This window comes from Sitophilus oryzae, unplaced genomic scaffold (assembly GCF_002938485.1).
Source record: "Sitophilus oryzae breed Bouriz unplaced genomic scaffold, Soryzae_2.0 scaffold_1060_pilon_pilon, whole genome shotgun sequence".
Lineage (NCBI taxonomy): Eukaryota > Metazoa > Arthropoda > Insecta > Coleoptera > Curculionidae > Sitophilus > Sitophilus oryzae.
Window position 1 is genome coordinate 664,529 of NW_022145683.1, and position 25,140 is coordinate 689,668.

Genomic DNA, 25,140 nt, shown 5'->3' on the forward strand with positions numbered 1-25,140 from the left:
TAGAGATGGGTAGGTCCGAAAGGATATGCATCCACTGATCTCTCTCCGGTGCCGGTACTGATGGATGCAGATCCTACTTAATATGGACCCCTATCCGCAGAACTGCATTACTGACAGCAGTGACAGCCAACCGGTCATGTCGTCGGCAGATAACGCAAACATAACGATGCAGCGAAATAAATCATTATTAGAGAGTATTGGAATAAAGAAGGAATTTTAACTGCTGCTGAGTTGTATTTACTGTTTTTTAAGTTTACTTTCGTGGAATCGTAACCATAATCGAAATTATTTTGTATTATTTAAAATTTGTGTTGTGTAGGGTTGTTACTTTATTGGTAAATTCAAGAAATTATAGAATATTTTATGATCATACAGGGTTCGTCAAATCAATCAACAAACGAGGACTACGTTCAAATTTAGTTTTAGTTTGTAAAAAATGCCATTTTATTTCTTAAAAATATTATCTGTTAAATGCCAATCATTTTGCTTCTAGCATGAAGCAATCCCTATGCAGCAGTCTCGATCTTTTATTATTTATCTACAACAGTTTACTTATAACGTTTTTACATCACTATTTTTTTTAGTATGTCAGTTACGTTATGAGATTCATAACACAACTAGTGGTGTTATGAATCTATAACACAACTAGTTTTTATAATAATAAAAAACAACTTCACCTTTATGTCATCACACCATGTCAAAAACTGGTTGTATGTTTCTTCATTTTTTGATCGCGACTGTTCCGGCAATAATGATTCCGTGGCACGTACTGCGGCAACTTCTACATCTGAAGGGAGACTTTCGGAATCGCTCATCGTAATTTTTAAAATGATTTTTCTGAGCAAAGTGCTCGGGTTTACTTGACAGGGCAAACTTACAGGGGTACATACTGCCATTACTTGCTGACGAGTATTTGACACGTATCAGAAGATGGTTATGCAAGGAGTTTCCTTTCGTGAGCTTTTCTACATATGTTATATAATAAATAAGATAAAATAAGCCCAGAAAAACGTAACAAATTCGCATAATTTGAAATCAAATTTTATTTGAAACTTCTCTTAATCCCATAAGTGTAAAAATGTCATGAATACACTGTACTCAAGGACAAGCAAGTAAAAAATGTTTTTTTACTAGGTAGGTCAATGAAAATATCAATAGTCTTAATCTCAGTTTAAAAGTCTTAACAAATAAAAGAATATAAATCAAAATATGTATAAATGTTTATTTTACGCGTATTATTACACATTTAATGCTAATGTAAATAATTAACAGCTAATTGAAAAAGTGTTGAGAATATCCGTTTAGACTATTTATTCAGAGGCCTGAAACAAAAATGGATAAACTTACTAGTGAGTTTGTTTTTGGTTTGTTTTAACTCTTTTTTGTGAATTTCTCTACAGATACTTACGGTAGGATCACAATCGGCACAATGCCAAGAATAACCTCTTTTCTTAGGTGATGACTTCAATGGAGGGTCCAAGCAAGAGAAATGATATAATTTTTGACATTCGTCGCACCTATACGGAAAAAAAATGTGTTCTCAGATTATTCTTACAAAAATAGTAACTTATGGTTTGGTATATAAAAAAGCATATTTTATATAACATTTATAAACAGTCACATTCAACATGTCGAATATTAATATCGAAAACATTTAAGAACCCTAGTTTTAGGCATGTACAAATTAGATTCAACCAGAAGATTTTCTAAGATATAAATAAATATCTCGTAAAAATAAATAAAAATATAGGTTAGCTAGATCTCGAACACAATTTCGATAATAAAAAGTGTGATAAAATAAGAGAGAGGAAACATTTTTTTGGTTCTTACTTGACTGAATCGGTATTAGTAGCATCCTGTCTACATACGTCACAGCTGTGACTCAAAACTGTGATGACTCCGGGAATTTTAGGCCTGGATAAACCGCTAGACCGACTTGGTCTGCTATGCGGTACAATTTCTAGAGGATCTCTCAGTGGTACTGCCAGGGGATCCGATAACGATGTCCTGAAATGTTTTTAAGTTAGCGAGTTAAATAAATGAGTTAAATAATACAGGGCGTCCAAATATTATATATAAATTAATTGGAAATTAGTGCAATCACGGTTTGGCAGATAGTCGTAGTGTTATATTACATCATAGATAAAGGAAATAAATTTAGATTGGAATGCTCGTCAACATTTTGGGTCGCGACCGTTGTACGCGATCTGGCGCTGCTATAGCGGTTGCTAAGAACAACCGCAAACAACAAGAGAAATAATTTTCTCTTGTCCACATGTCTTGTCAAAGTCAGAATCTTCAAAATCTTAATCGCTATCATTGAAAAAATTCCGAAAAGTGTTTAAAGCGTCCATTTTCAAAGTAATTATTACTATCTTCTGAGTTTAAGTTTTATTTACTCAAACCCGTGATAATTGTGAAAAAGTGGCATTAAAAACCTAAAAAGCTGTGCTGTGAACTGCAAAAACCATCGTGAATCGTGGCATAACGTCGGTTTCCAATGTTTCATAGGTATTTCATACATGTCCTTATATAAAATAAAGTTTCTTGTATGCAACATACTGTATTTTATTAATAAAATTAAATGAAAATAATAATAAATTTGAATAAACAATATTTGGCTATATAATTCCGGAAAAAGCCGAACCGCTCCGAAATTTTCAAAAGCTTTGGGTTGCGACCGTTGCAAGAAAAGCACCAAATAGTGTTTACATTGTCCTTATGGGCACTTTCCAATCTAAATTTGTTTTATTTATCTATGTATTACATAACAAAGAAATAATATACAGGGTGTTCCATTTAAAAAAACCAAGAAAAATAATTATTTTAGGTGAGTGCAATTTCACAGGCTGTTAATAAACTATAAAACAAATAAATTAATTAATTACTAAAATATTGATCTCATAAATCCATCACAATCTGGCAGCGCTGTTGCCACACGTGCATCGAAAATTGTTTGGCGATACTAAACTTTTGCTATTTTATTTTAATTCCTGATGAAGTTATTTGAGTAGACCACATATTTAGTGCTGTTTCAAAAAAGATCAGAAAGACTATACAGTAGCACGGTAAATAATAATTTTAAGACGTACCTCGGGCTGTGGCTCTTTCTAGTTTTTCTTAGTTCGGTGGATATTTTTCGACTAGGGGCTGCTTGTTTAGGCGGGAGTGGAGGTGGACCGTTGTCGTCGGCATCATTGGGGACGTAAAACACTGAGGGTTGGATTCGGAAGCAACTTCTCCAGCCGGCAGCGGTATAGGTTTGATCTGTGGAAACAGCAACACACAAAAAATAAAGTGCTAATTAAGGTCATCACAAGGTTATTGTTAATTTAAATTATGTCACAAAAAATCCTTCTAGATTTACTACCTCTAAACAACTATCAGTAGTGGAATAAATAATAAATAACATAAAAAGCTCAGTAAAGACTGACTAATCCACAAAATTTCAAATCAAATTCAAATGTGTTTAAAACTGTCAAAGATCCTTACCCTAGGACCCTCTTTCCGTCGATCATGCATGAATATACAGGGTGTCCCAGAAATAAGTGCAAGTATTTTAACTGGTAGTATAATTCAACCCCAGAAACATGCCTATGAGGTTTTTTTCACGAAAAAAAATTTTAAAATTCGGAATTTTTGAAAAAAAAATTTTGGAAATTTTTTCAGTTTTTAATTAAAAAACATAATTTCTTGATAATATGGCAACATAGGTAGTAGATTAAATTTACAAGAAAGAAAATCAAAATTTTAACATCTTTTAAATCAAAATTTTAACATCTCTTTAAAAAAACATCTATTTTGGAAATTTTCAAAGTAAAATAATTCTGTTATTTTGGACTTATTTGAAAAACGATAAAGGGAAAATATGTTTCTTTTATCGAGATCTACCACCCCTTAAAATACTCGCAATTATTTCTGGGACACCCTGTATAGATAGCATTATACTCCTTTCTTAATCTTTTTATTCAAAGATGTGTGCCTTTGAATAAAAAGAACAAGAAGATACGCGCGCCATACTAATTTCTGTCCTTTATGATTATTGCCTTGTGCGCACATGCAGCAATGATACAAGAATCTAGCGACCGTGCGGTCTGCATCGATTCGAAGGCTTCGCGCAGGTTTCAAGTTTATCTTAATTTATAATGTTTAATTTTTACTTGTGTCTAGCCCCAGCAAGGCAACTATTAAGCTTGACCAATCACGTTAGAGTTTTTGACAAAAGCGGATGCAGACAGCTTTGGCGTACTATATATATTTATTACAAACAAATAAAGAAAATCAATGAATATCTAAAAAACAAATATAAATTAGTAAAAACCAACCAACACCACCAAATAACCAACTAACCAAAGAATTAACACCCCCCAAATAACCACGCTAACCAACCCGCCAAATAACTGAACCAATCTAACCAAAAAGAGTGAAAAATGAAACCAATGCAATCAAATCACGCTATAAGCAAAAAAAATATAACAAGTTTTGGTCCGGCGCGCCGGCGTGAGATTTGAACCACGAACCATTCGCTCACGAAGCATTGGCCTCAGCCAGGGAGCCACAGGTGCTCTTGCAGAACTGCTATCGCCAGGCGTTACTTTCCGCCGTTTTAAATTAGGATGTCTCGGCATGCGCACATGTGATAATCACCAAGGACGGATTTAAGTATGGCGTGCGTATCTTCTATATAAAAAGATTAAGGAAAGAGCATATCAAAAATTTTAGATCGACCGCGACGGGACTCAAATGGCCGACTTAAATTCCTGTTTATCAGTGCCGTTCTAATTTTATTCAAAACGTGTAAAAATATCAAATATATTATAAGACTATATTGCTAGTACCGCATTTACACAATGAGTGGAAAGTGAAGCCAAAGAAAAGAAATAGGAATATCAATCTTGCATAAGTCTATCCTTTTAACTTTGCATTTTTCAGCTGTTATTCAAAAAACTTGCTAATAACTTTTTAAATTTTAACTTGCTTGCCTGATAACCATAGACAACGGAATAGTGTATATAAAATGTAATTGTATTGTGTCTAAAATTGAAGTAAAAAATACGAATTTTATTAAGTCGAAGTAAAAAGGTAGCCGTGGCAACATTGTGTCGTACATTAAGCAAATATTTTGATGATGTGTACGCCAATTATTATTGGTTTTCATATACGGTCTTTACCTTAATAGTTATTCTAGGATGGGGAAGGTTCTCTTCTATATCTAAGCTTCTTTTCTTGCGTTTCCTTTTGTGCTCCTTGACAGACAAACCTAGTTCAGGGCTGTACCTACATATATATTTTAGGTTATGTTTAGAATAGACGGGAAGCCCAAGCGGGGATTTTGGGATTTACTCAAGCGCGGCAGAATAACGTAATGAGTGAAACCACCCTGTTAAGTACCCCCACCATCAGGGACAAATTAGAGGTTTGTCAGGAAAAAATTCAAAATAAAAAAAAGGTAATATAATGATAACAGGCAGGAATTTCCCCGAGCCTGTATTCTTATAAGAAAGGACATTAACTACACATGTGTTTCAGAATTTACAACCCGAGATCTTGTTCCTATCATGGTTCAGCTTAATATCGAGGATTGCAGTAAAAACATCGTGATTGCCTCTGCTTACTTTCCGGGTGACGGGGAGACACCGCCAGGGTTCGGAAGTAGTTAATTAAGACGTAGTTTACCTGATTAACTACGTGTAGTTTTTCTTCAAAAACTACGTCTTTTCCCGTTCATTAACTACATGAAAACTACGTTAATAAACTACCTATTGATATTATGAATAATTTTGCTTTGTATGAGGAGTCTAAATAATATGATGTGAATGGTTATATTTAAAGCCATATTTCTTCTGTTTTCTTAAATACATTATATGTTTTCTCAAGCTTCAAATTATTATAACCTCACCTCAAACCTTTGACATTTGAAAGTTACATACATATGTTACATAAACTACACCCTCTACATAAGCTACATTAACTACATGTAATGTAGTTTATGTAGTTTTTAAAAGTAACATGTAGTTTTCCGAACCCTGGACACCGCCTCCGGAGGTACGGGAGCTCGTGCGATTCTGCAGCCAATGGCGACTACCTCTGCTATTGGGATGCGACTCCAATACACACAATGAGGTATGGGGAAGCACTAACACTAACACTAGAGGTGAGTGTTTACTTGAATTCCTCTTAGCATACAATCTTGAAGTACTCAATGTAGGGAACAGCCTCACGTTCGTGACAAAAAAGCGGGCAGAAGTATTAGATTTAACAATCGGGAGTGCTAGTGTAATCAGTTACGTGAAACACTGGAGGGTCTCAACGGAACTCTCCCTATCAGATCACAGAATCATCGAGTTCAAATTAGGAGAAATCACACTCCAAACAGAAACTCGAAGGAATCCAAGAAAAACAGACTGGGACATATATAACACCAATCTCGTAGACAACCTAAACCGTATAGATGCAAGTAGGGCCAGAAACCATCTGCATCTAGAATGGTACGAAAGGGAAGTCAGCGGTGCAATATTGGATGCATACGAATCTAGTTGCCCCGCAAGTAAAGGCATACAAAAAAGTAACAACAAGCCCTGGTGGAACAAGAAGTTGGCCAATCTTAGATCGGAGGTCCGCCGACTCTTTAATAGAGCTAAATCCAGTGCCGAATGGCAGCTCTACAGCGAGAAATTAACTGAGTATAATGAGATAAGAAGAGCAAAGCGGTCTGACTTTAGATCCTTTTGCGAAAACATCACTTCTACTCCTGATGCAGCTAGATTACATAAAGCTATGGCCAAGAGTGGATCTATCCTCAACATGGCACTTAAGAAATCTGACGGAAGCTACACGGAGGGAGAGGAAGAGAGAGCAAATCTCCTACTTTATATACACTTTCCAGGTAGCATACCTATTGATACTCATGTAGCTCCCACTGAACCCCACAATCCTTGCAGGGAAGATTGGGAAGTGGCCAAGCTAGTAATAACAGAACAAAAACTGAAATGGGCGATCGACACCTTTCAGCCCTATAAAGCAGCAGGAGTAGATGGGACCTTTCCTGCCCTTCTAAAGGAAGGTCAGCAAATAGCTACTCACCATCTACTAAGCATTACAAGAAGCAGTCTAGCGATGGGATATATACCAACCACATGGAGAAGAGCAAAAGTAATCTTCATACCCAAAATAGACAAAACTGACTGGACAAATCCCAAGTCATTTAGGCCTATTAGTCTCACATCGTTCATACTAAAAACGCTGGAGAAAGTAGTTGACACCATATTGGAGAAAATCATCTAAAGGTTAAACCACTGCATGATAGTCAGCATGCATATAGAACGGGCAGATCCACAGAAACTGCTCTGTACCAATTAACGGAGCTAATACAGACAAGTCTGGATAGCAAAGAAACAGCAATTTGTGCCTTCTTGGATATTGCGGGGGCGTTTGACAATATACCACATAAGGTGGTCAGGCGATCTCTAGAAACAAGAGGGGTGAACAGAACTATTATTCGCTGGTTTTGGGAAATGCTGTCAACACGAACAGCAGAGGCTCAGATGGGCACCAAAACTGTAGCTGTTAAAACAACGCAAGGAACTCCACAAGGTGGAGTAACCTCCCCTTTGCTGTGGAGCTTGGTGGTGGATGAACTACTAGATGAATTAACTCTAGCGGGAATACACTGCATTGGGTATGCAGATGACATAGTCATGATCGCTCGGGGGAAACATGAAGGCACCTTGTGTGATATTATCCAAAGAGGACTCCGTATCACTGAGAGATGGTGTAGGACTGTCGGGCTGAGTATCAACTCAGACAAAACCGCGATAGTGCCATTCACCAGAAGGCGAAGTCTGAAAAACTTGAAAAGAATCCAACTAGATGGAAAGGAAATACTGCCAACACAGGAAGTTAAATACCTGGGAATAACCCTGGACAGTAAACTCCTGTGGAACAGGCATATTAAGAACACTACCAGCAAAGCCATAAAGGCTCTCATGATATGCAGAAGACTGGCCGGAAATAGATGGGGCTGCTCCCCTAACATTTTGCGCTGGATGTATACCATGATAGTAAGACCCATGATTACTTATGGAGCAGTTGCCTGGTACACAAAACTGAGCAACGGACGGCAAGGCTAAACCTGTGCAAAGTCCAGAGACTAGCATGCGTTTGCATCACAGGAGCCATGAGAACCTGTCCAACAGCAGTAATGGAGGTCATTCTAGATCTAACACCACTGCACATTGTCATTGGTAGATATGCCAATGCGACAATGATTAGAATGGTCACTAACGGAATAAGTACTGGGAGAATTGTCAGAACAGGGGCTTGGAACACCCTCAAAAAGGAAATACCACTCCTGCAACTCCCAGTGGACGATATGCCAAGAACGTACAACGTTGAGAAACATCTCAATGTAGTATTGAGCAATAAAAAGGATTGGAAGAGCGAAACACTTGCCCAGCAGTTAAAAGACCATACCATAACTTGGTATACTAATGCTTCCAAAACCAATACGGGAACAGGGATCGGAGTATTTAGCTCTCGACCCAAATACTCCGATCCCTGTTCCCGTATTGGTTTTGGAAGCATCAGTATACCAAGTTATGGTATGGTCTTTTAACTGAACCAATGGGCACTTACCCTAGTATCCTACAGGCAGAAATCTACGCTATCGAAAGATGCGTACAACTTATCTTAGATAGGAACTATCGCAAACAAGAAATAACCATCTTGTCTGATAGTCAAGCAGCGTTAAAAGCGATCAACTCAGTATCAATCAATTCGAAATTGGTCAAAGAATGCATAGAGAAGCTGAATAAATTAGGCAAAGAAAACAAAGTCCTCCTACTCTGGGTGCCTGCTCACCAAGGGATAGAAGGCAATGAAAAAGCAAATGATCTAGCTAGAAAAGGAGCGAACACTCCACTAACTGGACCAGAACCGTTCTGCTTTCCAAGTGGTAATCAACTCAAGGCGGAACTCAAAAACTTGGAAGATTCCGTCCGCAACCTGGAGTGGGAATCTTGCAACGGTCTAAGACACTCGAAGAAGTTTCTGAGGGCTTATGATTAAGAAAAATCACAGATCTTCCTGGGTTTAAGTAAGAACAATCTTCGGATTGTCACGGGGTTTTTAACAGGACACTGTCTCCTCAATTAACACCTCAGTAGATTGAAACTAAGAAGAAACGGCGAATGCAGATTCTGTGGGGAAAATGAGGAAACACAGTACACCTCATCACTGAGTGCGCCGAGACGACAACCATTCGTGCCATGAATTTTGGTACGACTGATCTTGGAGATGGAGAACTACCCTCTATAAAACCGTCCCAGATACTGGCTTTTGTCAAAGCCCTGGGACTGTATGATGAGTTATAACTCAAGAAAGGGGGACACAATAGATCTGTAAGGTCGCAGTGATTAACCCCCCTCCCACTCATTCTAAATTCTAAATTCTACCCCCACCATACACGAACCTTTTTTACAGAGTAGTGCGTGTAAGGCAGCCGAGAGAGAGTGGCAAAAAATTGATCGTTAGAAAAACTAGAGCCCATCAGATTAAGGCAAACTGAGTTAGTTACATGTGTACATTCAAATAATCTTACAAGTGTGCATTCAAATAATCTGAGGATTTAAGCGTGACATAGAAATAGGAGTCAGATTTTTTTTTATTTTGAAAGAAAGCATTCAAGAATCGTAGGAACTGAAGTAATTAAAATCGTCAATAAAGTGTGGTGCTGAGAAATGCATTTTAAAAAAATCTGCTATGAGTTTTTGGTCGCGTCCAAATCGTCAGGCTTTTGAACAGGAGCGTCTTTATGGTTCACTTAATATCCCTTTTGAATACCGGACGCGCTCGAATATTTTTTCCCTCATTTTCTATCCCTTCGTATGGCCACCCTACCATGCAAACCGGCAGACCGTTATCAGAAACACGTGGGGTGCGTGCACTATTAATATCTGAAACGCCCAAGTGTTTGTGACTTTTTTTTTACATTTTTGAAAACCTGTACACGGTCCCCCACCAGTAAAAGAGCATACATCGTATAACCATGTTTTCTTTATAGCATCAAATTTTCACTATCCAATAGGTCCGCACGACGCTCGAGTAAATCCCCATTTAGCACCTTGGGCTCCCCTACTATAATAAAATAATAAGAATAAAATGTTACATACTGTATGGTCGAGGAAAAGTTTTTTTCCGATCTTATAGTATATTGTTTATTAGGAGTAAAAATGATGCTTTTTGTGGGGAGGCTGTACGTTTGACATTACAAACGAGGCACAAAAAGTCATTTTTACACCAACAGAACATGCTATTTTTTTTCAAACGTCACAAATAGTTTTATAAAGAAATTTCAAACGTTGTATACTTGTTATACCTTGTAAGTAATTATATATCGAGAAACTATGGTTACACTAGTTGAATTTGACACTTTATGTCAGTTCAATAATATATTTTCGTACTTTTGTGCTTAGGGGTAAAAGAGATTTATTTTTATGCCTAGGCGTTAAAATGTATTTTTTATATTGTCAATCGCGTTGCAAAAAAATACTTTTGTGACGTTTGAAAAAAAAAAAATATTATTTACTAGAGAATAATACCGATTTCTGTGTTTCTCCCGCCGTCGTTTTTTAGCAGATTTGTGCCCTTCGTGCGCGTCAACTACGCCATTATCCAGAATAACTTCTATGTCGTTGATTCCAGGCGATCCTAAGGCCGTATCTCTCAAAACATTATCGTCGCTGATGAGGTGATGGTCTGCGTTACTTTCGCTTGTCGATTGATGTTTTCTCTCTTCAATGAATATTTTAAAATAATAATAAATGATTGGTATCATTAACCGCTAAGCGGTGTAAGAGGTTCATTCAGAACCTCGAAATTAGTGGAATACATTAGTGGTTTCAATTAAACTTTATAGGCTTTACTAGCGTGTACCAGCGACTTCGTTCGCGTCGAATTAATCATTTGTAATGGTGATCATAAAGCAAAGCAAGAATTTCCATTAACATACAAACTGGATAAAATTTTCTCACATTTATGTCAGCATGAGAAAAAACAATATGGCGATATTATTATATAACTTGGTAATATTTGAGGAGTAGTTTCATCTCGTTGGAATTTGACTTTCGAAAAATCCGTTTACCAAAAATAAGCTTTTTACGTCAAGCAGTTTAAGCAGAATCGTGGTTAAGAAATTACCCAACTTTTTGGAACACCCTGTATGATTTTTTAAAAAATTTCAAAATATGTAAAAAAAAACAAATAAATTATGCTTGTCCAAGCGTTTTCCCGAAAGACTAACCGTTTATTAAATAACAAATATTGTAATATTTGAGGGGAGTTTTCACCCTCTTGGAATTTGAGATTCGAGAAACCCCTACTTATCGAACCTCCACACCCCACAGTCAATCCGTTTGCCAAAAATCAGCTTTAAACGTCAATCAGTTTAAACACCCCGTATAAATTTATAAAAAAATTTAAAATATGTAAAACAACAAAATAAAATATACGTGTTTAAGAGTTTTTCCGAAAAACTCACCGGTTTTTAAATAAAAAATATTTTAATATTTGAGGGATAGTTTCACCCTCTTAGAATTCGAGTTTCGAAAAATCCCTTCTTATCGAACCTCTACACCCTAAAGTCAATCTGTTTTCCAAAAATCAGCTTTTTACGTCAAGCGCTTTAAGCCGGATCGTGATTAATCAATGATCAGATTTTTCGAAACCGCGCTAACAATGTTAGCTTCATCAGCAGATGATTAAAATTAAACTAATGTCCACAAATTGAGCGAAGTGAGATAATTTATATAGGCGCTCGGTTGGTACCGACGAAGGGTGACGAAATTATCCAAGCGAGTCAAAACCAATGAAGCAGAATAATGATTATACTTTCATCCAAACGAGTATTGAAGTAAAACATTAAAATACTTAAAAAAAACAAAGAAAATTACCTTTTTTAGGTTTCTGTTCATTCTCCGTAGCAGAAGAGTGTCTCCTGATCTTCCTCGATTTTTCTATGGGAGGACTATTTTCTGGTGACGTCATCGCTTCTTGGGGTTCCACCGGTTTGATTTTCAGTTTGGGAGACAGTGGCGTAGAGGATTCCGAGCGATTTTCTCTGCTGTAGACGCTGCGGCTTCTCCTGGGCGTCTACACGAAATAACGTTACAAAATATACAGGGTGTTTCTAGCAATCACTATGCGGCAGTTTTCATGGAAGGCTGGAATTGTGTCTCGACTTTTTTTATTAGTATGTAAAGTTCTCGCTTTCCCCCAAAGTCATACATTTGAATGTTAAGTTTAAACATCTAAGATCAGGCGATAAAGACTTGGCAAAATACAATCATCAGATTTCCCTAACGGACTACAAAACTTTTGAACGCGGATTGCTTCGTGCAAAACAATGTTTAGCTAAATTAAAATAATTAAATGTTAGACTGATATAGATCCGGCAGAACTGGAACCTGGATGTAGGTCCGTGAAGCTTGATGTAATCACTCTTTTAAAATACCGGATTTACCCATCTCTAATTTGTACCTTACCTTAACCTCTTCGACTTCAGAGTCCGATGTTTTATCGCATTCCGAGCACTGCCAGCCGTAGAGCTTCGATTTTTTCGGTAAGCGAGACAGTGGCGGGTTCAGGCAATTCAAGTGGTAGTACAAGTGACAGGTGTCACACTTGGCCAACAGGTGTTGATCCCGGCGTTGCCTGCAGATGCCGCACTCGTTCAGCTGCAGCGGTTCTGTCAAATAATGTTTATACATAATAGTAATACACTAGATCAACTTTTGCTGATTTTCCTATAAACAGGGTGTATTTTTTTGTAAACAGCATATTCTCCAGATAGAAATAAGTAAAAAAGCTTGTATATAAGAAATAAATAAAATTAAATTTCTATACTCTGAATCTCCGAAATGGAACATTTTAAAACATACATTTACTTATTTTTATCTGCAGAATATACAGGGTTATTCATCGCATACGATATGGAGTATTGTAGCTAAACATTAGATTTTTACAAATTGTAAATTTTGGGTTCGTTAAAGGAATATTAGAGCTACAATTCAAAATATTTTTACAAGATAAACGAGTTAAATATTATAGTTGTACTTTTTTAAATGGAACACCTTGTATATTATTCTATTTTCAGATTCTACAATTGAAATGAAGGTAAATTTGATTCAGGTTTATCACACTTAAACCTTACCTTTTTTGAAATATTTTCAATTTTATGAAATTGGAGTAAAAATTTTAAGGCTCCATTTCTCCAAGGATAACAAAGTTTTTAATACTAAATATTTACTGAAGTTTATTAATTGATCAGTTATTGTGTTGCAATAATAAAAATAATACTACCTCATACAGAGTGTCTAAAAAATTATTTTAAATAATTTCTAACTTTAAACGGCAATAAATTCTTTAATTTAAATGGAACACCCTGTATATTTTAGGACAATCAGATGCACAATTTAATTGTCTATCAAATAGTATTATAAAATGTTTTATCTATCCCTTCAAGTTTTCGTAGAAAATGCATTTTCTTACGAAATTATTTAGCATAGATAGTATATTGATAAATGAGGTCTAAATCATAAGAAAATGCAGTTTCTACGAAAACTTGAAGAGATATGTAAAAAATGGTATAATTTGACATATAATTAAATTGTGCATCTGATTCTCATACAATATATTATATATAATATGATACTCATACAAGGTGTTCCATTTAAATTAAACAAGTTATTGCCGTTTAAAGCTAGTAATTATTTAAAATAAATTTTTAGACACTCTGTATAAGGTAGTATAATTTTTATTATTGCAACACAACATTTGAATAGAAATAGTTCAGTAAAATATTTGGTTTTCAAAACTTAAATGCGCCTAGAGAAATGAAGCATGAAAATTATTACTGTATTTTGACAAAAACCTAAATATTTCAAAATCGGCAAAATATACATAAAAAATACAACTTTGATATTTTTTATTTATTTGGGACACTCTGTATCTTGTAAAAATATTTATAAATCGTAGCACTAATAGTCCTTCAACAAACCCAAAACTTATAACTGACAATTTGCAAAAATCTAATTGTTTAGCTACAATACCCCGTGTCGTATGCGGTATAACCCTGTATAGCTCAAGTTTCTCGAATACAATTCGGACCACCCTGTATATGATCTAGAATAGTTATAAATAAAATAATACATATTATATTCTCACCTGTGGCTTTGGCTTGGTTACTAAGAATCCTGTCAGCTCTGCCGCTGGGTATATTTTTCAGGGGAAACCCGACGCCCATTTTTAAAGCCGCCGCGGTGGGCACCAGCATGGGTTGGGGTGCCCGGGCAACCGGCGGTTTACCCAGGTCCTCGATGTTGGGCAGATTTTTCGTGGGGCACGCGCTCAAGATCGCGGAGTGGTACTTGTGAATCGTTGTTTTCAGTTCGAGGCTCTTGGCGTTCACGTCCGTACTCTTTTTCAAAATCTATACATACACAGGGCGTTTCTAAATAAATGTCCGATATTTCATCCGACTTATCGTACGATTTGCTATATTATATAATTTTGTATGACATCATATATAGGGTGGTCCGAACTGTATTCCGGAAACTTCGGCAGCATATTCTGCAGATAAAAATAAGTAAAAAAGTTCGTATAATTGTATGTCCTAAAATGCTTAGTTTCAGAGATACAGGGTGTAGAAGTTTCATTTTTATTTCGACTTTTTCTATATAATTTCTGAAGTAACGTCAATATCTCGATGAAAATTGTGTGTCTAGGAGTTTTTTGACATGAGAAATTTGATTTTGATGTCAATATGACTCCTACTACTAGAGAGCGCCACCTACATGTGTTTTAACTATTTTAAAGCATAATAACTTTTTGCCCGTACCTGTATAAAACTATCGAACGAAAAAATATACATCTCTGTGACTTTTTACGTAAAAAATATCTCTTTGTAAAAATCGCTCCGAGCAACCGTTCTTAAGATATTTAGAATGGACATAGTCAATACATGTCATTATTGACGAAAAATAAACAGGTTGAGTAGATAGTTATTTAATAAATTTGGGAAATGTTTAGTTTTTTTAAATTAATCATAAATTTTTTTGCAAAAAATGATGATAAAACAGTTTCTGTTGAACTTTTAGCACAAAAACATTTCAAATTTATGATTTCAGTCTAATAACTATTTAGTCAACATGTTTAATTTATGTCAATGATGACAGGTATTGATAATTTCGATTCCAAATATCTCGAAAACCATTACTCGTAGCGATTTTTACCGAGAGACCTTTTTCACGTAAAAAACGTCGTAAATGTATATTTTTTTACTCAGTAGTTTTATACAGGTACGGACAAAAAGTTATTACTCTTCAATCCAGTTAAAAAATATGTAGGTGGCACCCTCTACTAATAGGAGTCATATTGACATCGAAATCAAATTTTTCATGTCAAAAAACTCCCAGACACCAATTTTTAGCCAAATATTGACGTTACTTCAGAAATTATTTGGAAAAAATCGAAATAAAAATGAAACTTCTACACCCTGTATCTCCGAAACTAAGCATTTTAGGACATACATTTATACGAACTTTTTTACTTATTTTTATCTGCAGAATATGCTGCCGAAGTTTCCGGAATACAGTTTGGACCACCCTGTATAATTTATATATGACATTCTCATACTAGCCTGGGGCGCTAAAATGTGTTAATTGTTGTTGTCATAGTTACCGATCGGTCCTATGGCAGATATCGCAAATTTGTACCGACGAAAATCGGTATCTCTACCGTGCCCTTGTCAACCTCACGGTAGAGATACCGAGAGTCGTCGGTATACCGATATCTGTCATAGGGCCGATCAGTAACTATGACAACAACAATCAACACGATGCTCATTGGCCATACGTACCGATAGCTGTCGGTAACTTGCCGATACCGACGATTGTACAGAATAGCGCCCCTTGGTCACTTCATCTGCGTGGGTTGTATTTTAATGCATGCGACAAAGATAAATATAAATGACCGGTTGACAGACAGAGAGACAAAGTAAAAAGCGGCATACAGTGATGGCCGTTTTTACGTTTGTAGGAAAACGTGTGTAGAAAAAAATAAGCTACTTTAAAAACTTTCATGTATAGGTACTACTGAAATGAAGATAATATATCTAAGCTAAATATAATCTATTACAGCTGTAGAAAAATGGGTAACAAACTGTGAAAAATAAAGTTCCAACCATAGATGCAACATTTTTCCTAAACGCCTACTTGTGCGGTTTTAGATTTTGATGAAAAATCCGGCAATACCGCACAGAAAAATTGTATCAACTCAACTTTTATCTCCTTTTAATACATTTGATTTCATATCACTGTCTTACACGTTAAAATCCAGACCACGCAGTTTCGATGACCAGATCGATATATAATGACCATATATAAATTATATATGATCATCACATATAAAAATTGCACATATAAATTATATTACATCATATGATGTAATTTATACGATATTTTATATATGAAGACTTGAAAAAACAACAAATGCTCTAAGTACCAAACATTTTTTTGTTATATAACCAATGTATAAGAAGGGGCGGTCTCTGTTGAGAATTTTTTTCAGTATAATTTAATAGCCCTGGCACATAGAACATTATTTACTTCAAGTCTTCATATGATCATCACATAAATTATATATGATCATATAATTTATATATGTCATAATTTATGTATAATTTACTTCTGACATTTGATAATGTATTGATGTAATGCAATATGATCGAGAAAAAAAAACGGCGTTAGCGATGGCTACGAAATAAACATCGTCGTCATTTTATACGTAAAATTATATAAGGAATGTCATCGATCGTCATTTGGCCGCCGTTTTTTTCGATTATACTATTATACAGTATTAACACTTGCTATTATATATTTGATATTGTATTGATGTAATATTAAAAGTTACCTCGTCATATTGTGCTCTAAGTTTCTGTTGCTCGTCCAGCAAAGTTTTGTTGTTAGCCATCAAGGATTCCAACATGACTTTCATGTCCTTGAGACGGTCGTTCCTGTCCAAATAATAAGCGATAAACTCGACGGTGAATGCCGGCGGAATATGCCATTTTTTCCTGATGTCTGCCAGCACAGCCAACTGAGCATCGTGCATTTCCAAAGCTAAAGTGTCGACGCCTATTAGCTCGGCTTTGCGTAGAAGTTTTCGACATGCCGACGCGCTTGTCGTTATCAGTCTCGGCATTTTCTGAGTCGGAACTGAAAATACAGGGTGCGTCAAGGATAAAGTTTATTATCACCATATAATAGATTACAGTTGGGGGTTGGGAAAAAATTCAAACATATCTGCATGTATTTTAATTTTCTCCAAAACAGTATGCAAATTTCTAAAATTACAAATGAAATTAAACATATTAAAACAAGCAAACATTTTGATAAAGAATGATTTTTTCTCAAAATATTAACAATAAAAAAAATTTCCTCTTGTAAGTCTTTAATTATGCGAATAAATAATAATATAGAAATTTAAAGTGTGATAAAAAATAATTAGGCAACTAGGTCAACACAAAATCAAGGGCCGCTTCCATACAAAGATAAAAAACCTAATATTTCTCTCATTCTTAGAAATAAATACCTATAACTTTATATTGTTGAAAACGTTAAACGCCAGCCTTTTTTTAAGTTCATAGCCAACTATGATTTCCATTTAAAATATTATATTTTTTATTATTTCTGACAAAAGGAGCAAGTATAGAAAAAAACTGACTACGCCATTGGATTGTGCTTAAAAAAGTGCCTTAAGAACGTTTTTAATTATTTCGTGAAATACAAAAGTTATGGGAAATTTTCCAAATGGTAAAAAATTCCAAAAGACATTCTCAGTTGGCAGTGAAAATATCAACAGGCGGTTAATGTCATTAAACGTGTGTCAGAAATCGAGCCCATGTCATCTATGGCGGTTTTGCTCTATCTAGTCAGAAAATAGGTTTTCTCTGTTAAAACAGACCAATTTCGACCACCCTGTACAGACAATCCGGGGATATACTGTACACACTAGGTCAGGTTACTTCATCTGCGTGATTTATATTTTAATGCATGCAACAGATAAATATAAATGATCGGTTGACAGAGAGACAAAATAAAAAGCGGCATACAGTGTTGCCGGTTTTTAAGTTTGTAGGAAAATATGTATAGAAAAAAATAAACTATTTTAAAAATTGTAAAACTACTGAAATAAATAATATATAATATATCTAAGCTAAATATAATCTATTACAGCTGTAGTAAAATGAGTAACTAATTGTTACCTTGAGCATTTCCAACCCTAGTTCCAAGCCTAGATGCAACATTTTTCATAAACGCCTACTTGGGCGGTTTGAAATTTTGGTGCAAAATCCGACAACGCCGCGTAGAAGAAATGTATCAAACCAACTTTTATCTCTTTTTAATACATTTGATTTTTCGTTTAAGCTGTCTAAATCACTGTCTTACACGGTAAAATCCAGAGCACAGAGTTTTGATGACCAGATGGGTATATTATAAATCAAAATTTAAATTACAATTACTTTTGACAATTACTGTTGATAAAAAAACAGCACGCCGCTTGTAGACTGAAAAGACTGAAGTGCACAAGACTAAAATTCAACAGCGTTGCCATATTTATGCACCTATCTCTTTTTAAGTTATGTAAAAGTGCTAAAGTATGTCTGATTGTAAATACATGATGTTTTACAAATGGAATGTTGTGTCTCTCCTTAAGTTAGATGTCTTTGCTCCTATGACCTAATATGATTTAATAATTTTAAATTAATAACTGACCCCATGGTGGCGGTTTCCTCCTTTTATACTCCAAATAGTGGAGTTTCTGCTTCTCCAGTTTCCTCTGTATCCGCACTTGCTCCGGACTTTCCCTATGCCCCTCCTTCTCGAACTGCAGTTTCCTGTAATGCATCCTCAACTGTAGCGCTAGGTAGTTTCTTTTTCTTTTCTTCACTAAAGTCTTGTCGGAATGGGCTTTGCAATGAGCATAAAAAGGATCAGCCTGATCCACCTCTTCTGAGTGTGCCTCAGAGAGGAAGCCCTCCCTTTGAGCACTAGAATAAAAAAATAATTAAATTAAAAAAAATATATCGGTTGGACCATTAGTGCGAGGTAGTCGAAAATCGTCGTTGTTGACAAAAATATGAAAAAATGTTATATACCTACAGATGTTGCATGACTTATAAAGGAGCTTAAACCATTTTGTTGTATAGAGGGTGTCCCAAAAAAAAATTATGATGGGCGTCCTTAAAATAGTTAAAAACTGGAGTGAATATAATAATAATAATAATAGCTCCCGTATATAGCGTTTAAAGCTTGATTTTCATGCATCGGTTGTCCGACGATACGATGATACGATATTAATTTTATTCGATTGGTTAACCGTTTCTAACCAATCGAAGGCTTTAAATTCAACCAATAAAATTAATATCGTATCATCGTATCGTCGGATAACAGATGCATGAAAATCAAGCTTAACGCCTTGGGAGTAGCAAGGTACAGTTTGTCATGCTAGAGCCGTTCGGTATACAAGGAAGGTAATGTGGCTAGCACTACGCTTCAACCGCCTATTATTACCTCAGGATTGTGAACCTCAAGTACTCATTTAATGCTGAGTCGACCTAGGTACCCAAACTATTTTTATTTTAATAAAAAGTCGGCTGATGAAATGCCGGGTGTGGGATTCGAACCCACAACCTTGAGATTGGTAGACGAGAGCCTGTACCTCTACGCCACCGGGCACCTAGGGAGTGAATATAACTCTATTAATACTTAGCTATATTTTCCTAAACATCAAGGGTAACAGAATTAAGTCTGGGAAGGAAAATTTTCATTATTCTGTTACAGGGTATTTTTTACGGCATCGCCAAAATCGCAATATTTAAAATACTATATCTCTATTTTCTTAAATGCAACAGCCTGTATATCATTTTTCGTTTAGAAATTTCGCTTTACATTATTTGTATTTAAAGTATTTTCTAAAAATGTTTAGAATTAAAAAATGTTAATTTTTTGATTCTGCATCTAAATTAAATATTGCAATGTTTGCGACGCTATAAAACTTACTCTATACAAGATAAACAATATAAACAATAATAATATAAAATGTAGTAACATTATGACAAACACAGCGTAGAATTAAATTAGCAGCGTAGAATTTTTTTATATATAATGTTATATACCTAAAATTAATAATTTTTGTAATATTTAAATTTGTTTAAACAAATGTTAAATTGCAGTGTGATAAAAATTGTCAGTGGTACCATTGTTTCTGATGTTGGAATACCAAAATTTGATCTGAGAGTTTTATACAGGTGAGGAAAAAGATATATTTAAAGATATTTTAGTTATATGCTACAGGGTGTTCAAAATGTATTTATGAATTTCAGCTATTTAAAATTAAAAAATTTAAATTTTTTTAAACGGTTCACCCTATATATTTTCATTTTTTCTGATAGATTTTGCAAAGCTCTTCAAATTTTATTAAGTATGTCATATACCTATTTTTAATAGTTTGCGATTTATTCCAATTTTTTTCTATTTTTGCCCTAATTTTTATTAAAATTACGCTATAATATCATAGTTGCTGTGACGAAACAAAAATATTTATTACTTATTTTTAACAAGTAGTTTAATACACAAGTTTAATAGTTAGTTACAATTATTATTATTAGTTAAAATTAATTAACTTTACTCAAATAAACTAAAATCGTAGTCGTGAATTTCTTGGTGTATTTCTATATTATGAAAGATGACACTTGGATTTTCCGTCCAGGCGAATAGCCACAGATTAGGGTAATACTACTAGATTACCTAATTGTTGAGGACTACTGATATTGAATTTTTCTTCGACATACAGTAAAGTTTTTTTTTCCGTAGTAATTCTGGTTTATAATTCATTTCGTAAAGCCAATATTACTACTGCCGCGAAACCGTCCCCATTACACACTCAAAATACTATAATATAATAATATGAAAATGTTTTCTAGATAATCTACATCTATTCTTATAGTACTTAGCAAAGTACTATATAATATATAGTACTGAACCAAGAAATATGTTTATTTTGGCTTGTTCGTGTATATCAGTCACATCAGACTAATCCAGTTTCAGGAAAATCTGAAACTATTATATCTACCTCTACCACTTATACTTATTACAACAAATTAAACTAAAATTCACCTTTTGTTCTTAACTTGCTTAACAGACATATGAAATTTTGATAATTATAATTTTTTGTCATGGCAACAATGATGTTATAGCGTAATTGTATTAAAGATATAGGCAAAAATAGAAAAAATTGGAATAAATCGCAAATTATTAAAAATAGGTATATAACATACTTAATAAAAGTTGAAGAGCTTTGCAAAATCTATCAGAAAAAATCAAAATACATAGGGTGTACCGTTTAAAAAATTTGAGATTTTTTAATTTTAATTAGTTGAAATTCATAAATATATTTTGAACACCCTGTAGCATTTAACTAAAATATCTTAACATATATTTTCTTTTTAATCTCTATAGAACTCTCATACCAAATTTTGGTATTTCAACTTCAGAAACAATGGTACCACTGATAATTTTTTACCACACTGCAATTTAACATTTGTTTAAACAAATTTAAATATTACAAAAACTATTAATTTTAGGTATATAACATTATATATAAAAAAGTTATAGAATTTTACGCAGAATCTAAAAATAAAATAAAAAATAGGGTGTTGCATTTAAAAAAACATATGTTACATCAGCCACACTTTTTTGAAGCACCCTGTATACTCTATAATAATTTTAAAATGTGTATCTTAACCTTCCCTATAACTTCTGTATTTAACATTTATTTTAAACCTCGAAACAAATGAGATAATGGACTTTTCTCTATCGTTGACTCACCCTGTACAGAAAAATTGGGGGCGCAATTTAAAAAAAAATTTAAACTCTATAACTTTTTTGAGACACCCTGTATGTATACAACAAAATATTTTTAGGATATGCCCCTTTATAAAACCATGCAACATCTGTATAAAACTTTTTTTCATACCTTCGACATCTGTGCCTTCGACAACGATGACGATATTGGACTTCCTCGCACTAATGGGCCACCCCGTATACAGGGTGGTTCTCTCATACACCGCGGAAGCTCCAAGCAGAACGTCGGTGTGTATTGAAATTAAATTTCGGGAGCATATGTATGTAGTAGAGCATGTTTTAAAAATATATAGAGTGGTGTTCTACAGGGTGTTCCAAAAAAGCTACCCATCAAAGTTGTGTTTTGTTATGGAACACTCTATATATTAATTGATTTTCAGATTGTAGGAAAAAAAAAGTGAGTTTTATTAAAGAAGCTTATGACAAAAATGTAAAGATTTTGACCTATGAAACATTTTCTAAAAATGAAGAATAAATTTCAAATTTCAATAAAAGCTGCCTAAATTATAATTTACCCTGAATAGCCTGATATTTAGTTAATATAACCACTGTACGTTAAACCAACTTAAAATTGGACCAGAAAAGTTATACAGAGTGAGACAAAATTAATATTGAACATTGGTCACTTTTAAAAGCAAGTTACTACTCTTTTATTTTAAAACAAAATAAATTGATCTACACATGCTTCCAAAATTTCAATGCTAACAGTCGTTCTCCTTGAAGCGCCAAGTATAAAATTATAACATACCAAGTGACATGAAAATATGTCCGACACATTCCAGCATCGCATCCGATACAAACACCTGTCCTGGCAAATCTTTCATCTGTGCACAGGCTACAGCTTTTGGCCCCCCATTTGCTGTAAGGCATTTCAAACAGAGTCACACTGGTTAGTTTGTCCACCTCTCCAAAAGCTACCCCTGGTACGTACAGGGCACATATCAAATGCACCCATTTCCCTACATCGGTTTCCTTGAATATACCACCTGAATTGGGGCATAGTTCACAAATGGGTTCAAGAACACCCGCTCTGCAAGCTTCACAAAACCAAGGGGCAGTGGGAGATAGGGAATCAGTGCTAAAAATATTGATATATAATAATGTTATAAAAATCATGTAAAATTTACCTGGCTAAACTTGCAGAATCTGATATACCGTAACAAGCTTCATGGACGGTAACTCCACAACTGTCACATTCAACGATTTCATTGATACCGTCACTTTGATCGCCTAGACAGCCACAACAAATGAGTAGTTGTGCATTTTTTTCATTATACTAAAAAACACGTTATACTCTTAGTAAAAAACACAAATATACAGGGTGTAAAAAATACAGCCGTTGTTGTTGAAGCAATAGCGATAACAGAATAAATCCGCTAAGGAAAATTTACATTATCCTTGACACACCCAAAACAAAATATTTTTAGGATATGTCTCATGCAATATCTATATAAACTTTTTTTCATATGTATCTAGACAAGTCTGTACTTTACTTAAAAACCTACATTTTGTTTGTACTGGATCATGGCTTGTTCAAAGATATTGGGAGCACCAGCAAACCCATTGGTATTTGGAACGCTTAGGTTTCTGAGTTCGTCCAATTTTTCAAGTTCACTATCATCCGAATCAACATCACTACTTCCATCTTCTTCGTCTTCTAAAATATTTTACGTTTAAGTAGAAGTAATATATTAACAAACAAAATAAGTCTTATTACCATTATCATCTCCTCCACTGTCCATTGAATCCACATCATCGTCACTAACTTCCTGATAGTCTTCTATTCGGAAATCTGAATCATCACTGCTTTCCTCATCGAAATCCAACACACAGGCCTGCTCTACAGGTTTAACTTTCCTCTTATTCGGGTCTCGTTCAACTGATAAAAAGTTCATAATTATATTTCAAATTGTATACATATTTTTAAGATATGTATTAGTTTTTAATTACATATTGAAAGTAAATAAACATAAAGGTAAAAGGTTAAAACTTCTTTGAGTATAAAGACATTACAAAAGGCAAAGAATTTTCATCTCAAATTTAATTAATTCTCTATGATAATTATAATACAGAGCGAATATAAAAGAATTTTAAGTATTGATTAACTGCCACTTTTTGGGTATACAAAAACAGGAACAAACCACGCAAAATCGTAATTAAATTTGGACTATTTCGGTTGCTAATAACATTCTGATTAGGATATTTATTCGAATTATAGTTAACTTGCCTTACCGGAGCTCATTTTAACAATTTCTTTTAACAAATCGACGATATGGTGACATTTCAACTCGCATAACCTCAAAAAACTAAAGCGTCACGCAGCGCCGGCTTTAGCCGGTGTGTCATAATAATAAAATAATATCACATTGTTTGAATTTGTGAAGAAAAAATGTATTTAATTAAAATGAGTACTTACTTGCAGTTTTAACAATAAAATCGACATCTTCAGCGAGATCCAGAAAGGAACCTATCTTCATGTTTTATCGTTGCGGTTTAATAGAATTTTTCCGATTATAAAAGAATGATCCCCTCAAATTTCTACCTGTAAAATGGTTCGTAGAACAGGACCGTACTTAGCCAACAGGTGTTATGCTTGAATAATATTCTTTCTTTAGTCAGAGTAGTACTTAAAATTAGAAGCTATACATTGGGAAATAAGAAAAACAAATTATATGAAACCTTCTTAAGTATGAACCCTATACTCATCCAACAGTATTTTTTGCTTTTATTTTATTTCTTGGTACAGAATAAAAATATAAATATTTAAAATGTACAAAGCGATCCGAAATGACTGAAATAATTAGTAATTCTGATTTGGTTTATTCTTTGAATAAAAAGGGTTTATTAGGGTTTATTTGGTTGGCAATAAACTCAAAAAAATCAAATATTTCTTAGATGTTATCACAAGCGGTAAAACAAACGAGAAAGTAAATAATATAATTATTTTTTTAATGATATCAGAATATTAAAGTTTATGACACGAATGGTTGTCGTCTCGGTGCACTCAATGATGAGAGGTGTTTTGGGTTTGCCCAATGGGAAGGATTGTTCGATAAGATTAGAGACAGGTTTGCATAAGTTGAACGATTTCAATCATTTTGGATCGCTCCTTATAATTTAAATAAAACAAACATTTAGCAATATACAAAATCATAGTTTA

At 34.4% G+C, this 25,140-nt stretch overlaps 1 protein-coding gene across 1 annotated transcript; it reads right to left on the minus strand.

Annotated features, from left to right (window-relative positions):
* Positions 1 to 1,202: 1,202 nt before the first annotated feature.
* LOC115877533 (PHD finger protein 14) lies at positions 1,203 to 24,521 on the minus strand. Its single transcript, XM_030893761.1, is given in 17 exon segments — positions 1,203 to 1,322; positions 1,409 to 1,517; positions 1,831 to 2,007; positions 3,093 to 3,210; positions 3,213 to 3,267; positions 5,172 to 5,277; positions 10,599 to 10,791; positions 11,949 to 12,147; positions 12,540 to 12,742; positions 14,221 to 14,485; positions 16,966 to 17,270; positions 18,831 to 19,105; positions 22,729 to 23,058; positions 23,108 to 23,256; positions 23,486 to 23,637; positions 23,698 to 23,859; positions 24,397 to 24,521. Coding segments are annotated over 17 exon segments (2,871 nt in total). The 5' UTR covers positions 24,458 to 24,521; the 3' UTR covers positions 1,203 to 1,310.
* Between the last annotated feature and the right edge of the window lie 619 nt (positions 24,522 to 25,140).